Source organism: Castor canadensis, chromosome 12, assembly GCF_047511655.1.
Source record: "Castor canadensis chromosome 12, mCasCan1.hap1v2, whole genome shotgun sequence".
NCBI classification, from domain to species: Eukaryota; Metazoa; Chordata; class Mammalia; order Rodentia; family Castoridae; genus Castor; species Castor canadensis.
In genome coordinates this window covers 70,429,277-70,445,827 of record NC_133397.1, presented here as the reverse complement: position 1 = coordinate 70,445,827, position 16,551 = coordinate 70,429,277, and the positions used below count along the sequence as shown (strand labels likewise).

The window sequence follows — 16,551 nt, the reverse complement described above, 5'->3', positions numbered from 1 at the left end:
TTTATATTTTATTAGGTTTTGTAATTAACACAGAGATCATGTAAAGAATATGGAAGGAAATGGGAGGATCTCCAAATACTATGCCAGTTTATATAAGAGAATTGAGCATCTGCAGAATTTGGTATCTATAGGGGGTTCTGGAACCATGGACACCTAGAGACAATTGTACGTGTTCTTATGTCTGACAGGAGCCAAGAACACAAGGCTCTTATGTAACTACTTCATAATATATTGGTCAAAGTGTTTTTAAATAGAAAAATGTGAGAAGTTAAATAAAGTGGGTTTCTCAGGATTTTGACTGGGTTAGAATCCAAGGGACATGAGACTCCTCTCCAAAAAGAGCAGGATCCATTTTCCATGCTCTGGTGGTAATTATGCTTTAAAAGGAAATCTATAAGTCAGATGGTGGCAGAGGTGAACAAGGATCTGCCTCACTATAGAGAGATCTTTGAAAGCTGCAGAGGTAGTTAGTACTGTGATGATCTAGCATTCTAGAATGAGTTTTTATTCTCATTCTTAATAATATTAGGATCCCACCATTTTCATACCAAATATATTTATTACATAGTCCATTGGGAAAAGCACATCCAAGAGTGAGAGCTAGAGGTCTGAGCAGCAAGGGCCACATTGAACTTGGTACCATCCACGGCGCAGGGACTCGTAAGTGCTGCCTTCATCAGCTCATGGGTCCAGTGATTTGTGTCCCTGGTGAATAGGGGCACATTTTTTGACCTCTTCAGTAAACAGGGAATGTAATTCCTCTGTAAATTGACTATTAGAATGGTTTAAATGCCCTTGCCTACAAGTTGAAAGGCATACTTAACACTTTTTACATAAGCTAGAAGACCAAAATTTAGCTATCAATCAACCGGGGCAGAAAGGAATGACTTGACAAAATCGTTCGTTAAGTCTGACAGGAGTCAAGAACACAGGCTTTCTTCCAACTGTTTAAATGTATGTGTGACAGGGAATATTAATTGCATAAGACAAGACATTTAAAGATATTAGCTCAGCATTACCAGTCTATTTTACCCAATTAAGGCTATTCATCAATGTAAATAACTGCATTTTCTTCAGCAAACTATAATGAACACAGTCGATAGATCACACCTGTTAGAAAAAATCCCCTTCCCTATTTCATAGGAAGCTAGAGTGATGAGAGGATAGATAGACATAGTATAACTTGCAGCTCAAGGAGAAAAATAAAATATCTCTAAAATGACCCAAAGTTATCTGCTTTTAGGGTGGACATGATGAGTGTATGATGTGTATTGTGCTACATCCAAATAGATATTGTGAAAGTGTTTTTGCAGGAAGTCTAAAATCCTGCAGTCATTTGATGAATATGAAACAGTTTCCTGCAAAAGACAAGAAAAAATTGTTCTCCCTAGTCAACTAGAATAGCAAAAGCTTAAACTTGCATGAGACTTTGAAGTCTGTGTGTTTTATTTTAAGCTATCTAATGAAAAACACCTCTGCAATTCTTTTTAATGGAAAGACATTCACTCTTGAAAGACTGAAAAAGGTCCCTTAATTATTTGCCTTCAACTATGCATTTCAAAATTTCTTTCTGATCTCAACAGGAAAAAATGGATCCATAGAGAAAAATCTCCACAAATGTCATATGTTCATTAAGAATATTTAAGAGTTTTTGCCAAAGAAAAGAAATGAGACAAAACCACAAAAAATATAAAATAATGGTGCAATACAAATGCAATTAGCTCTAAAGAGTCAGGAATCTTATTATAAGAAGCCTAGAGCAAGGAAATATGCTTCATTTCTTACTTTACTCCACCCTACATGGTGACTAGTGTTCACACATTTATTAATTCTTTTAGAATTTGAAGAGCTCTTGGTGTACTTAGCACTGTGTTTGGTCAAGGATATAGAGAAAAATGAGATAAGCTATCTACTCTCACTGCCAGAACTCCTCCACTGTCTTGATTTCCAATTACTAACAAAGCTACTGTGATCAACCTGACCTTTTATGTGCTTGACTGGTCTTACAAATGATGCTTTTAGAGGTAAACAAGAGTTTCTTCTGTTAAATGAGATGGAGGTTAGCTTAAGAAGCACATTTCCTTCATATCATATTCCTTAAGATTTTTCTTATGTAAAGGTCCTGTCAGGATTTCTCCATCCCTCCCTTAGGACTGACATTCTTTTGCTTACTCAGTTTCTTAGATTGAGACTTTCAAAAGGGTGGAATCATAGATGGCACAAGTAAAAATGGAAAAGATATTGCTACTATCTAGTTTGCTTCAATCCCTTAATGCAGCCTCAAAAGTGTATTTGGAATTCTACATATTTAAAAGATCTACTAGTTCCTGGCTGCTTATTTCCTGTAATAATAATCCTATGCATGCTCTGTTTTTATAGCTTGCAGAGAACTTCCCTTGACATTATTTCATTTGACCTCCCTTCTAACATCATGATGGGAGTAATTGGTGTGGTTTGCAGCATACTCATCATTATCTGTGATGCTTAGATGAGATGGGGAGGATTCACTGGGTGAGCATAGCAAATGCCAGAGTCAGGTCTTTTGATTCCAAGAACAGTGCTTCTATTTTACTTAAGTCATGTGTTTATAGACCTGGTTGTTCAAGTTTACAAATTCTAACTGGACAAAGGTCACCTATGTTTTCATTCTTCACTCCCAGCATTACAGTTCCTCTAGTATTGCTTATCATCAAAAGGGATGTAAGATCAGATGCCTGGATATTTCATTCTGAGAAAGGTAGAATACCTACCTTTGATTAACTGGCAATGAATAGGCACAGCTGCTTGAATCCACTGAGATAGTCAAGAGTTACATGAGTAACTCTCACCCTAGTAAAGACCCTTAGGAAACTTGCAAAATGCTGCTCAAAAGGTAATTTAATCCCCCCACAACTGCATTGGTAATTGGGAGACAATTATTGAATGGGTGGAGTTGGTAGTAGGCTTTAAAAAGTGTACACCTAAGGCTGGGCATGGTGTTAAATGACTTGATCCCAGCACTCATGAGACAGAGGCAGGAGGATTACAAGTTCAAGGTCAGTTCCTCTAGTCAAAAAAAGAAAGAAAGGAAAAAATAAAAGAAAAAAGTGTTCATTTAAAGAATTTGAAGCAACATTCAGAGAACTCTCTAAAACTATTTTCTTTCTACATACCCATATATCCTTATGTCCTGCTATTCAACACTTATCCAATGGGTCTTAGAAGAATCCCTATTGTAAATAGAAGAGTCAGCTAAAACCTTACCACTTCCCATTCCAGGTATCAGTTTACCTGAAGAAGATGGGTAACCTGGACCAAGATGCTGTTGGGTAAGGGAAAACAACGATGGACATTCACTTCTTGGTACAGTTGTCACTGATAAATGTACCTCTGATGCTTCTGACTTTTGTGGTTATAAAAGAACCTATCATGCTTTTAAACAGAAACACATTTACCATCCTCTCCTGCTTTACTCCAATTATGGATAACTGTGCACCTTGAATCTACTTTCTCTCTCTAAGAGTTCTGCTGCCAGTGTGCTACACTTTTTCACTTCCCGTCTTTAACTATTGCATAGCGTTGCATTTCCAACAGCTGCTGAATTTTTCCCTAGAGGGCTTTCCTTTCAGAGAGAAGCCCAATGATTGCTCCTCATTCCCAAGTTTGTAAAATAATTGGTGTTTTCACTATTTAAGGGAAAAGCAGGAGATAATCGGATTCCAGTCCTTCAATTTTTCAAAGGAATGGGGATTCTATCTAATTTTATCTCAAACTAGATTTACTCCTAGAGCAGAGGTTGCTTAACTTTTCCTGCAAAAGGCCATAGAGTATAGATTTTGGCCTGGATGGGCCAGTCAGTTTCCCCTACAGCTTCTCAACTCTGCAACTTTAGAACAAATGTAGTCAATAAAACTTCACATAAACAGGGAGACGGCTGGATTTAAAACATTAGCAATAGTTTGCCCATTCTAGGATGGTTTCATTGGTGGATTTTAGTGCATCCCTTTCATTTGTCTATTTTTTGTTAACACAAGTCCCAAGCTATTTCAAGCACCATTCACCCACTGCTTACTTAAAACTGAGCATCTGCGGTACCCAGCAGCTACCTGCTTATGAAAAGAACCAAGGAGGTGAGAGATGGCCTCTAAGAGCCCCCAGGTGGTCAGTTTGACCAGTCTTGTTTAAGCAAGCTGACTTTTGTTCTTTCTTTGCCTCTCATTCTGCTAGAAAATGTGGGTTATTCCAGTCATCCCAAAGCAATTCTTTTTCTAGCAAAAGCTTTGAGAAGGAATGGGAAGAAGGCAGTTAAATGGAAAAGTTGTTAGCATTTCCTAAAACCTCTGTGGATTAAGAGGTTATCCTGGCCTTCTTTATGTAGGTGTTTAGACCTGGGCTAGACCCCAAATCTTGTTATTACCCCTAAGTGTGCAATGCTGTTGAGGCACTTCCACAGCCTTCCCAAACACTCAGAAAATGCACCAGTAGAGAAGCAGGCAAGCTGGGAACTATGTTAATATACAGACACAAGGACTACTTGATCAGTCACACCTTATCCCCTTTCAACTAGTTATTTTGGTATCTGTAGATACTGCCTAAGGCCACATTGATCTAAGCCTGTGGATTTCAAAGGAGTGGCAGAACAGATATGCTCAGAGTCAGCCTGGTTCATTAGTGCTGGCTTCTCACTGCTCCTGGACCTCAGCACCCTCCCACTCTCCATTTTTCTGGTCTCCTAGACCTCCCAGCCCAAAGGTGCTCTTTAGTCCTTTACACAGGTGCAGTTTAAACTGTAGTTATTCAAGGCAACCTAATTCTCTTTGAAATTAAAAGACTCAAATAAAACTTTAGAAGTTCTGCCCTTAACAGTTAAGCAGGATTGTTGTACTTGTGAAAAATAAGAAAGTATGGAAGGAGAGAGGATGGGGCTGCGGTTGATTAATCATCCAAACTTCTGACACTCACTTATGGTTGGATCAGATGGTAAAATCTTCTTTTTTCCCCAAATTCCTCAAGACAAATAGTTCTTTACTCCTGGAATGCTTGGCACAATTGTTCAAACATTTCTCACTGAATACAGAAGGAAAATCTACTAGTCTCCTAATATACATTTAATCAGATATCCCCTAGCTAAAATGAAAATCCTTTACATTCTCCCCCTAAGATTAATTAAAAAAATAATTATCAAAATCATATTCACAGTTCAGTTTTTTGCATGGAACTAGACACGATCATGGATGGCTAAGAGAGAAAAAAAGTGGTGATTATATTAAACATGAAGCTTACTGTGATAATTACTACAGAGAAAATCAGGACTTATTAATAATTGATATTTACCTTATGCTCTTCCCATTAAGGGAATTTTAATAAAAGCTATAAACTAATACCAAAGTGTAGCAACTTTAAAGACTATAGTCATTAAAAGGATGGGCTTCAGAGTCACTCACTTGGGTTTTCTAACATAAGCTTTGTATTGGTAAGAAATTTAGTCTTACAAAAAAACTTAATATTACTCCTGGAACTTCAATACTTTGTTTTTAAATAAACGTTTTCTACTAATCCATTTCTCACAAATTGTTGTAGGCATCATCAGTTAAAATTCAAGAAAAGAATGGACACTAAACAAATGTTGGACAGTTTCATTGGATAGCTTTGCTTTTCTGACCTTCACGCATAACCAAGTACAAATGGGAGTAATAGATTAGATGATCAAGAGAGCTGATTAGTTCAGTTGACTTGATGTAAGAGGACATAACTGCTTAATCTCTAATTCTAACAATTCTGAGCACTCTGAGCTCTGAAAAGGCAAAACAATCATGACTTCATATGCAATAATAGTCACTATCTATAGATCTTTGGAATTCTAAAAAAAAGTTCTCTCTCTTCTTTTTATTTTTTGGTGGTACTAAAGTTTGAACTCAGGGCCTCACTCTTGCTAGGCAGGTGCTCTACCACTTGAGTCACTCTGTCAGTCTCCTTTTGTGTGTGTCGAGTATTTTTGAGATAGGGTCTTGAGAACTATTTGCCTCAGCTGGCCTCAAACCACAATCCTCATGATCTCTGTTTCCTGAGTAGCTAGGGTTACAGGCATGAGCTACTAGTGACTGACTAAAGTTCTCTTCTTCTTGTTTTGTTTTTTTGAGACAGAGTCTCATTTGTGCAACCCAGGCTGGTCTCCTACTCATGATCCTCCTGGTCTACCCTCCTGAGTGCTAGCACTCACAACACCTGGATAAACAGTGTTTGAGTTGTTCTAATATGATCCTTCAAATTAGGAAGAGAATTCAATTTTGCAGCACAAAACCAATACCAATGGTTGATAGTAACAAGATCATAGATCTTACTTTTCTTATAGCTGAAGTGACCCAATAAAAGTACCAGCTGCTAAGAGAAGGGATAAGCACCCATCTCTAAAGAGAGGGCTAAGGGAGGAGTCTCTAGAATGCTGAGGAAAGACTCCTTGTCCTCGGAATACCCTGGTGGTTCCTTCCACCTCTAAGAGTCCCTAATTTCTGAATCAATAAATTCTCTTTCAGACTTGGTTGATAAATAAGTTTTCCTCTCTCTCCTTTTCTGCAGCCTCTACTCACCCCTGTATTTGGGGGAAACTTAAACTGTTTAGACACATGCAATCATATAATCATCACCCAGGTTTTAGAGTAAGTGTTGAAAGATATTGTATCCTTCTTCCTCAAGTTAAGGATAGGAGGGACTTTTCCCCTACTCCCATTGGGGGACATTCTTTGCCAAGACAATTAAAATTTTTAGCATTTTTTCTTGTACATGAAGGAAATTTTCCATGCTCCAGCATGACAAAAATACCTGTCCCTGGTATAGTTTCCTGAAATGTGGCACCATATGTGCATCAGTAAACATTATGTGTACAGTAAATTAAACCAAGCCTTATAATTAGGCAGTAAGGAAATTACTGTAGACCTGAAAGAGTAAATCAGCAGTATTAAAATGCTCTCTATTTTCTCTGAAGTACTTCAGAGTGGCAAAAAAAGCCCATGTCACTGCGATAAACATTGAGAAGAAATGCATTTGGAGCAAGACAGCCTAAAAGACACCACAATTCAAATAGTTCTCCGAATCTGGAGTCCAAGGTGTCATCTCATAAAATTTAAAAGTTGGCCTTCTTGCCATTAATGTGGGAGGGAAAAGAAAACCATCTGACATTAAGACTTGTGGGAGGATGGGGGGACAACTTTCTCCTACAGCAGGTGCAGTAAGACTTTAATAGATAGAGGCTCTGGAGCAGAGCCAAGGCTAAGGAGGGGTTCATCTATGGTGAACAAAAAATAACACTGTAAATAAAGACAAGATCAGAATTGCAGATTCTTCCTTTTGCTTCAGGATGTAATAACACTAAACACTGCACTGTCTTATTTACAGTTATGCTATCTTTATTTACAATGTTGGCGTTTTGCTCGCCATGGATTTTGTGCAATAATTTTAATTTTCTAAAATAAAAATTCTAGAACTTTTTAGTGCTCCCCTAAAATCTTTTGCCTGAGCACAATGCCCCACCCACTTTTATCCAAGTTAAGGCCCTGCTTTTTAGAAAACACAGATCAATTTTGCCAAGCCCTATAGGGTGCAGTGAGCAACAAACCATTCATTTCTAATATGGGTCATGGGGGGAGGATCTTTGAGAAATAACAAATGAGAGAGAGAGAGAGAGAGAGAGAGACAGAGAACCTTGGCCTGTATCCCCGGCTCCTGACATAGATCTAAAATTCTTGTAGATAGGGTACTTCCTGACAGAAATCTTAAGGTCTTTGTAATTTCCTGACTGATAACACCTGACAAAGAGCTCCTGAGGAGTGCTTCACGGGAGCCCTGCACAGCTGGTCGGTCAGAAGTATTGGTGCAAAATATTACTTCAATAGCATCTGAGGTAGGGACAGTCTTGTAGAACCAGTCATTAGAGTGTGATCTGATGCTATCTTAGATAATGTCAGAATTGTACTGAGTTAGAAGATACCAACTGGTGTTGGACATCTGGTCAGTGTGGGGGGAGTATTCTATACCCACTTAGGTAGCCAGAGGTGAAGTGTTGTATAGTGAATGTTTTAGAGTAGGAAAAATACAGTGACTTTTTTTCACCTCTTCCAAGATTCAAGTATGGATTCTTCATCCCTCAAATCAGGTATTGTCTCTGTCACATGGAAAGATCTGGCAGAAGCCAGTAAATGGGAGAAGAGTTGGAAGAGCTCACACATCCTCAGATACATCCCCCAAAAGACTATGATGAAGTCTGAAAGTTCCCACTATCAGAAACAGAGTAGAATCCAAAACTGAAAGAACACCAAAGAGTATCTGGAAATCTTGTTATAACATAGTTTTATTTGATACTGGGTTCTCACTATGTAGCTCAGGCTGGCCTTGAACTTGTGATCTTCCCACCTCAACCTCCCAAATTCAAGTTCTGGGATTATAGGTATGTGCCACCACACCAGATTATGATGACAAGGATATTAAGGTGCCACCACAGATACATGAAATCAGCATCTTCCCAAATGAGTGAAATATCTGCACTTTAGCAGTTCTTGAGCCAAGTCTTTAAAGTGAGCCCAGAAACAGAAAACTGTTGGGTTAAAGCACCCTCTTTTAAAATAGGAATGACTGTCATGGTATATATGGATTTTTTTAAGGAAATCTAGCCCTTAAAATATTGAGGGACATGTATTGATAATTGGATATTTCTGTGTGAGGTGTCTGCAGACAGGGGAGACTTCATTCTCTCCTGTGCAAGCTTACTTTATTTTTGGCACTAGGATATGCCCTGAAGAGAGAGACTAATAGGACATGGGCCACAGGTAAAATAAATAATTCAAATTCATTAGAAAGTATCTTTATGGAGATGATTTTAAATGCTATAGGAATTTTCTTGATAAACCCTATTAGAAGAAGTTGGATAAAGTTGTGATGATTAAGTTGATGTTTAAGCTAAGCCATGTAGGAAAAATTATAAATTTTCCTATAAGTAAAAAAGAGGTAGTGGTTCTCCAGGCAAAAGGAATAAGTCAAAGGCACAAGGACTTGTGAGCACTAAACCAGACTTCAGGGGTTATTGTGAGCTGAAGGGAGGGAGGCTGGGGCAAGGACACTGGTTATGAGGCTGTGGCCATTATTTTTATGAAAAGCAAAAATGGGCAATGGGAGTGAAAAGGAAGAAATGAACTAAAGATGAATCTGGGAAGTGGTACCATTGTACAGAATGACTGATGGGAATATAAGCAATGATAAAAGGAGGAGTTGCATGGGGCTACAACTCTATTGAAAGGTTGATGACAGAAGAAAGCACACAATTTTATAGGGCCAGAGTGAGATAAGGGTTTGGTTTAAGTTATCCTGAAAATTGCATTCAGCCAAGAACAAGTTCAAATATTATCAGGGCAGGTAGCATCAACTAAGGAATGATATAAGGAACATCACCTTCTCCATAATTTTCTATCTAAGCAAAGAGCAACTGAATTCTCTCAGCTGTCAGCAATGACATCCACAGGAATGAGTGAGGCATAGAGTGATGAGATCCTGGAGCAAATGGGCTTCCACCAGGGCTGTGACAACAGCCCTGAGGTAAAAATGACTTTCTGAATTTCAAATCTATCCTGTCTCTTCAGGAAATAAGGAAATAAATTTCAGCAGTCCCAGTGGAAATTTCTCCTGGGAAAACTGATGCCAGAACTATTTTAGGTAATAAAAGGTGACCTCAGCAAGCAGGGTCAAATGGAACAGATGTATTTGGCCACAAGCTGGCTGCAGTGATCTACTAAGTACATTCAGTCAGAGTCAAGGCGGTTAGCTCCAGCAACATCTCAATTCAGGCCACAGTGGTGAAGGTACAATGCACTTTCGAATTATCTCCTCTTCAGTGACAGGTTTGGATAAGAAATCCCAGCCTAAACATAGCCTTCAACAATGAATGTGGGCCAACTTCACTTCACCAGGATGGGTGTTCTGAAATGAATGTTCTGGTACATTGAAAGGGCATTCTACAAAAATCTTTGCTGCTTAAATCAGCATGTTCAAAAATCTTTCAAGTTTTCTTGCTGAGGAGTCTCATCCTGGAAAATATGATAGACTTTTTCTTAAATAATCCTACATTGGATCTTCCAGTCAAGATTCTTAATGGCATTCTCATTATGTAAAAATGGAGACATTCTCTGAAATGTGTTTAAGGCTCGTCATGCTATTTACTCCTTCCCCTTCCTACTTCTTCACTGCCAGCCTGGAAAAATTAGCAGAAGAGGACAGATCAGTAATTAAAGCTTCCACTTAGTTGAGAGTTTTCCTATTCATATATATATGCACTCCATCCTTCTGCTCAGTATAGTGTGTTATTTTATTAATTAATGTTGATTAAGGTACTAGACTTTTCCTGTGGTCTAGACTTGCTAGTGAGAGAGAAGTCCAACTTGGTATCTTCCCTGTACTTCAGTTAATGTGTGAACAAACAGCCATATTCTGGATCATAGAAATAAATTAAATTACTTCATGTATTAAACAGCACCTTGACAAGTTAGAGCTTGTCCATAGTGATAGTTCAGAGACTATTTTCAATTTATGTACTTGGCCTGTACTTGGCCTAATGAGTGTTTACCAGGAAGTAAAAGGTACATTGTGAGCTGACATTCAGGGCTGTTTTATCAGAATTTTTCTAAGGTAGACATAGCTTGAATATGTAACACTTGATCAAGGGGCGAGTCCAAACAGTGACCTTTCACTCTGTTCTTGAACCTTCTCTTAGCACTCTGCCTTCTGCCCTATTTTTCCTGGCCTTTTAAAATTCCGATTGTTGGTGTTTAGCTGTCACTAAGTTGCTTAGTTTTATATTCCAAATTCCTTTGCTGTAAGACCATTTTCTGATCTACATGCTCCTGCGGCAAGGTAAAAATCTGACCTAAGAATCAACCCCTCAGGGATTATTAGATGTCATATAGGGTTTCAGTATGAAAACACAAACTTTAACATTTGGAAGAAATCATTATTCTGTCATTTTTGTTGTTGTTGTAGCTATACAGAAAGCCTCAAATCCTTATGAAGAAAAACATTTTCAAATCTAGAAATAAATGATTTAAAAATGCTTCCTTACAATGAATCTAAAAATAATTGGTCCCATCACAGGCAGATGTGAGAAAAAGAACTGAATGCCTCAACATTCCTTTTATCTGTAAATGTTTTGGAAAGTCTATAATTCACACATTGAGAAGTCAGATACCTAAACATAATAGCACTTTTTCAAAAAGAGGATCCAGTGAACCATAACAGCTGGAGACCCAAGGGATGATATCAAACAATAACCATGTTTTTGACATTCGCCATAGATTTTTCTCTGTCTTCACTGCATACATGTCATCTCAAATCCTATAGTGGTGAAGGTGCTGGTGAAAATCACAAAGCACCTGCATATATTTATGTAGGCCTGCCTTCTTCCCCATATACTTTCCCCAAAGTAGATTAGTACATGGGTAACCCACTTGCATATTCTGGTTTTATGAAGAGACCAAATAGGTAAACATTATGTTCAAAGATCACAACTGACTGCCTAAGCTGGAACCTCCAACTATCCACACCCTGTGTGCATCTATGGGTTTTTAGGTCACTTTGCATCCTCATCTACAAAATGGGCATGGTGACAGTCTTTTCCATGTCATGAACTGGTGTGAGGATATTAATCCTTAAAGTCAATCAATGCATGGAGAAAACTTAGAACTGTTCCAGGCACATTATAACCACTTAACCTGGGTCAGCTATATTTAGCTTACATTCTGTGAGCAGTGATTTTACAACCTCTCATTGATAATGGTCCACCTTAAGCCATGTCTGTATTGTAATAGCAAAATAGAGACTTTTGTCAAGTTGACACTCACTGAATCTCATTCTGGGAATCATTGTAATGGCTATTAAGGAAGAAAGGTTAAGCTTTAGTCCCCTCATTGGTTTGGGGAGTAAGAGTGGCTACATTTAGCAACACTGTAACATTTTAGTTATTATTTATGTTTCTTCTCATGGGGATAGCCTTGGATCCTAATTTATTTAGGATCCAACTTGAAAAAAAGACTAATAAAATGACAATAATGATAAACCAGCATCCTTATATGTATAGGAAAAGCTAAGTGACTGTGTCTAGATAGTTCACAGATGGTACATAGAAGGAGGGCAGGCAGGTACAGCTGGCAGACACTAACTGGCTCCTCTCTGATGATTGGTAGACCATGTGGGTCCCTAGGCACCTAGAAAGGGAGTCAGCCAAAACTTTTGCTTTCACAATAGTCTGGTTCCAGAATCACAGACGTGGTAACAGCTCAGACATGGGGCTGACTCTGACCACAGCTCCAAAATTAGAACATAATGCTTAAAGCTGGCAGCTATATTCCCATAAATCCATTTTAAGTTCCAAACAAAATACTCCTAAGTGGATTCTGCCCTGGCACTGCCCATTGTCATGGGTTTAATTGGCAAGATGGATCCATGTCTATCAGTTTAAAATATAATGCCATTGCATTATATTTTTTCAAAATTTATGACCCTCCAGTTCCTTGGGATAGTTTGCCTCAAGAAAGAGGCTCTACTTGCTTGAAAAATTCTACTACAACGTGATGTTTATTATTAAATAACTCTTGAATTTTTTTAAGTGTCTATAAGTCTAACTCCACTTTCTTTAATTAGGGAAGTCTAAGTACAGATCATGGTTGGCTTTATTTCTTTTAAATTTGGAGAGAAGAACTTTACAAAGTTTTAGAGTTACCCTTCTGAACAGCATTTCCCAAGCATAGGGCTGTGAGGAAGAAGCAGGAGACTAAAAGAATGGAAAGTCATGGAAGTCAATAGAAGTCTTTCTTTTTTAACTGCAATCTTTGATTTAAACCTTTTTTTTCTTCTATGAGATTCAGTAGTTTAAACCATCATATAAAGGAGTTTATGGGTACAAGGATGTTGACCCAGACCATTAACGACTCTCACTCAGAATCTGCTGTCATGAAGGTTTATCTGTAATTGAAAGTACAGAAAGCATCTCAGGAAGAGGAAAATATTAATGGAGCCACCACCAGGCTACTGTTGCATAAGGATTGTCAGACACCCAAGAAAAAAAAAAAAGCTTGTTAATCCCATGAACTAGCTGCCCAAAATCTATTCTAAACTGATGGTCTCTCTGAACCAAGCAGATTAGTCATTGCATATTCCATTTGCACAACAGTTAGGTAGCTTTGATTTAGCTCAGAGAATTTTTTTTGTACCACTACAGGTGTACATGGAGAGACAGAAGAAATAGGAAGAAAGACAAAAATATCCCAACATATGGGTAGGAATGGAACTGACAGATGGGGACCATTTTAGTCCTAGAAAGGCAGATTAAGAAAGATAAAGGTATTTGAACTGAATCCATGGATGTGGCATGAAATTATGCCATAACTGTTCAATATTAATACCATAAAACAGTTCTCCTGCTATCCTTATTTTCCATCTATTTAGAAAGGTGAGAAAAAATATCAAATGTATGGAGTCATTTCAGGAGAGTACATATGCCATCCACTGCTACCCTAAAGGAAGGTCACCAAGGAGCTTGTCTCTTAATCAGTTAAAATTCCACTTTCAAATTTCAGCACTGCCCTCTTTTAAAAAGAGTCATCCTTTTTTCTGGGAACTGTAATACCACAGTAAAGATTACTTCATCCATTGCTTCCTAATAAGACAAAAAAAATCTCTTCTAATAGGTCCTTAGGTGGCAAGAGCTAGGCGTGCAGGCTCTTGATAGAAAAGCACAATCCCTTCTAAATCCAAGAAATCAAGGAGGTGGGAGGATGCTGTTCATTACTTGCATGGAAAGCTAACCAAAGATAAGTCCTGGAGATAGCCTCCACTCCTTCTAAATTGAGAACCTCTGACATAGGAAATGAATGAGAATTTTCTTTAGACTCATACAATTTTATATAGCTCAAAGCAAACTTAACAGATCTTGTTTGGCTCCCTGCTTTTACACATAAGAAAAGGTGACAGAGAGAGGAAGGAGGCTAGGGATGATATGGCTCAGTGGCAGAGGAGTGCATGAGGTCTTGAGTTCAATTCCCAGAAATGGGGAGGGGGAAAGGAATCAGTATATTTAGCCAAGCGTAACGACTCACTCCTGTAATCTCAGTACACTAAAGGCTGAGACAGGAAGATTATGAGTCAGAGGCCAGTCTGTGCTACACAGGGAGACACCATCTCAAAAAAAAAAAAAAAAAAAAAAAACCACTAAAAACAAAAAGGGAATAAAAACAATTTTTTAAAAATGAGAGATGAAGGATCCACAGTCACGCTGCCATTTTTGGTATGAAAGAGGATTAAAACCCAGGTTCCAGATATCAAATCCAATGTTTTTCATTAACATCCTCCTAATTCCTCCTACCCATATGATTTCACATCAGACAGGATATAGAGAGATTGTCTAAGAAGGCAAAAAGAACCAGACCTGACCATATATCTATTATGCTTTCTCTCAAGATAAAATAAAAGGACACGCTTTTCCCCAAAGGACTTGTTAGCTGGGCTGTCAAACTAGAGACTTCACATTCCAGAAGCAACTATGCATCTTCTGGATGACATTAGCCCAAGTGTGTCCGCCCCTTCAGTACATATCCTGAAGAGAGCCCAGAAGGTCCTGGCAGTGATCAGAAGTGATATATTCCTTTCATTTCAGTCACTTCTAAGTTGCTTCTCAATCATTCTTGTCTAGATACCTTGCTAATTTTCTCTGTACTTGATGCACTGCAGAAGCAAATGGTACATTTGGCATTGCTAATCTAGATTTTCCAGCTGCCGTGGGCACTGGTTTATTTGCTGACTCACACAAACAAAGCTTAATGAATAGGATGGACATTTGCAAAAGTTACCAGTAGGAGTCAGGATAATAGTTAGACAGAGTGCTGGCAGAATGGTTCAAGCAGTAAGAGTGACTGTGTAGTAAGCATTAGGCCCTGATTTCACACCCCAGTGCCACAAAAACAAAAAAAAGAAAATAAAAAAAATTGCCAGGCATCAGTGGCTCACACCTGTAATCCTAGCTACTCAGGAGGCAGAGATCTGGAGGCTCTCAATTTGAAGCCAGCAAGAACCAAAGAGTTTATGAGACCCTGTATTGAAAAATACCTATCACAAAAAAAGGGCTGGTAGAGTAGCTTAAGGTGTAGGTCCTCAGTTTTAACCCCAGCACGGCAAAAAAAAAAAAGCAGAAATCAAAAACGGTTTTTGTTTTCTTTTCTTTTCTTTTTAATAGCTTAATGCATGGTATCGTGTCTTCTAGAGAAAGAACACTGCCAAAGAAAATGGAGTTCATCATAGAAGCATATATGGAGGGTTCTTAGACAACATTTACCAGGGTTGATTCACATTTTCAAGATAAAAATGTTTACCTCACAAGAGATAAGTTTTCCCCCAGGAAAAATGGATTCATAAGACTAATGATGCCATTAGCTATTTAAATCATCCAGGAAAACTCTCTTTGTTTTGGTTCCCTGCTTTCTAAACAAGGATGTGATAAGCAAACATTCTACCTTTATGTCCCCAAGGGAAAACACTGGGTCAGAGAACTTCATTACTACATCAGATTAAGAGTTGTATTACTGATTAGTCATTAGCATTCTAGTTTATCATTTAATGTCTTGGGAGTTTGGTAAGTAAGAACTGTCAGAAGTCAGAAACAGGCTCTTGCCTACCTGGATTTGGAGAACTGAAAAACAGATACAGAAAACAATGAATTCAAGTTTCTACCTGGGAAAATTGTGTCTGGGCAATGACAGGATTCCCTTCATGTGTTGTTAATGTCATCAGCCTTGCAACCAGCACATTTCTTTGCTCAGTAAACTCTAATTTGCTCATAGAATGTTTCTATATATATGTAGGTGAAATAAGGAACAGCAACCTAAACACAAGCTCTAACCAAGCGCCCTGAGAAGAGACATTATCAGAAACTATTATCAAGTACCATGTGTTTCAAAGAGAAAAAAAACCAATACCTGTCTCCTTAGATCTCTTGTTTTCTTGGTCATCTTGTCAATTGCAATGTTTAGAGGATCTCCTTTTTCTTTCCTTCCAGTCTGTTAAGAAAAGAGAAATAATTTATGGTTTGTAAAATTCAATAGTACAGACGTTAAAAGTTAAAACAATTCAGAGAAACATTTCAGTTGTAGAGTCTAATCAATTAAGAAAAAGTATTCATTTTATTACACAGCAATATGATGGAGCCTCTAAAGTATTTTTTCTGAAATAAAAATTAAAATTGATAAGTCAATATATTTTCAGGACAATTACACACATGTCCCCATTCAACTTCATGCAAAACCGTTTTCTTCCATTCTTCAGTCATTTACATATTAAATAAATACAAGAATGTTTTGCTTTTGCTTCCAAATGCAAATGTTTTGTCTTTTTTATTAGGTAAACACATGTCTAAATGGAAGATAATTGATATGATAAAAGACAAAAAGAATTTTAAGGGAACTACCAGAATTCTAAATTTTACACCCAGTATTTCATAGACCATATTGCAATTCTACACCAAATTCAAAAAAGATGCTTTACTAGAAA

The 16,551-nt window shown here is 37.9% G+C and overlaps 1 protein-coding gene across 5 annotated transcripts in view; it reads right to left on the bottom strand.

Annotated features, from left to right (window-relative positions):
* The window catches only part of Ctnna2 (catenin alpha 2), a 1,077,131-nt gene that overhangs the window by 254,249 nt on the left and 806,331 nt on the right, over positions 1–16,551 (bottom strand). For all 5 annotated transcript variants that reach the window (XM_074050079.1, XM_074050084.1, XM_074050081.1 and 2 more), the window contains one exon: positions 15,981–16,061. In XM_074050079.1, coding sequence (XP_073906180.1) covers positions 15,981–16,061 — 81 coding nt within the window. The remainder of the gene's footprint in view (positions 1–15,980; positions 16,062–16,551) is intronic.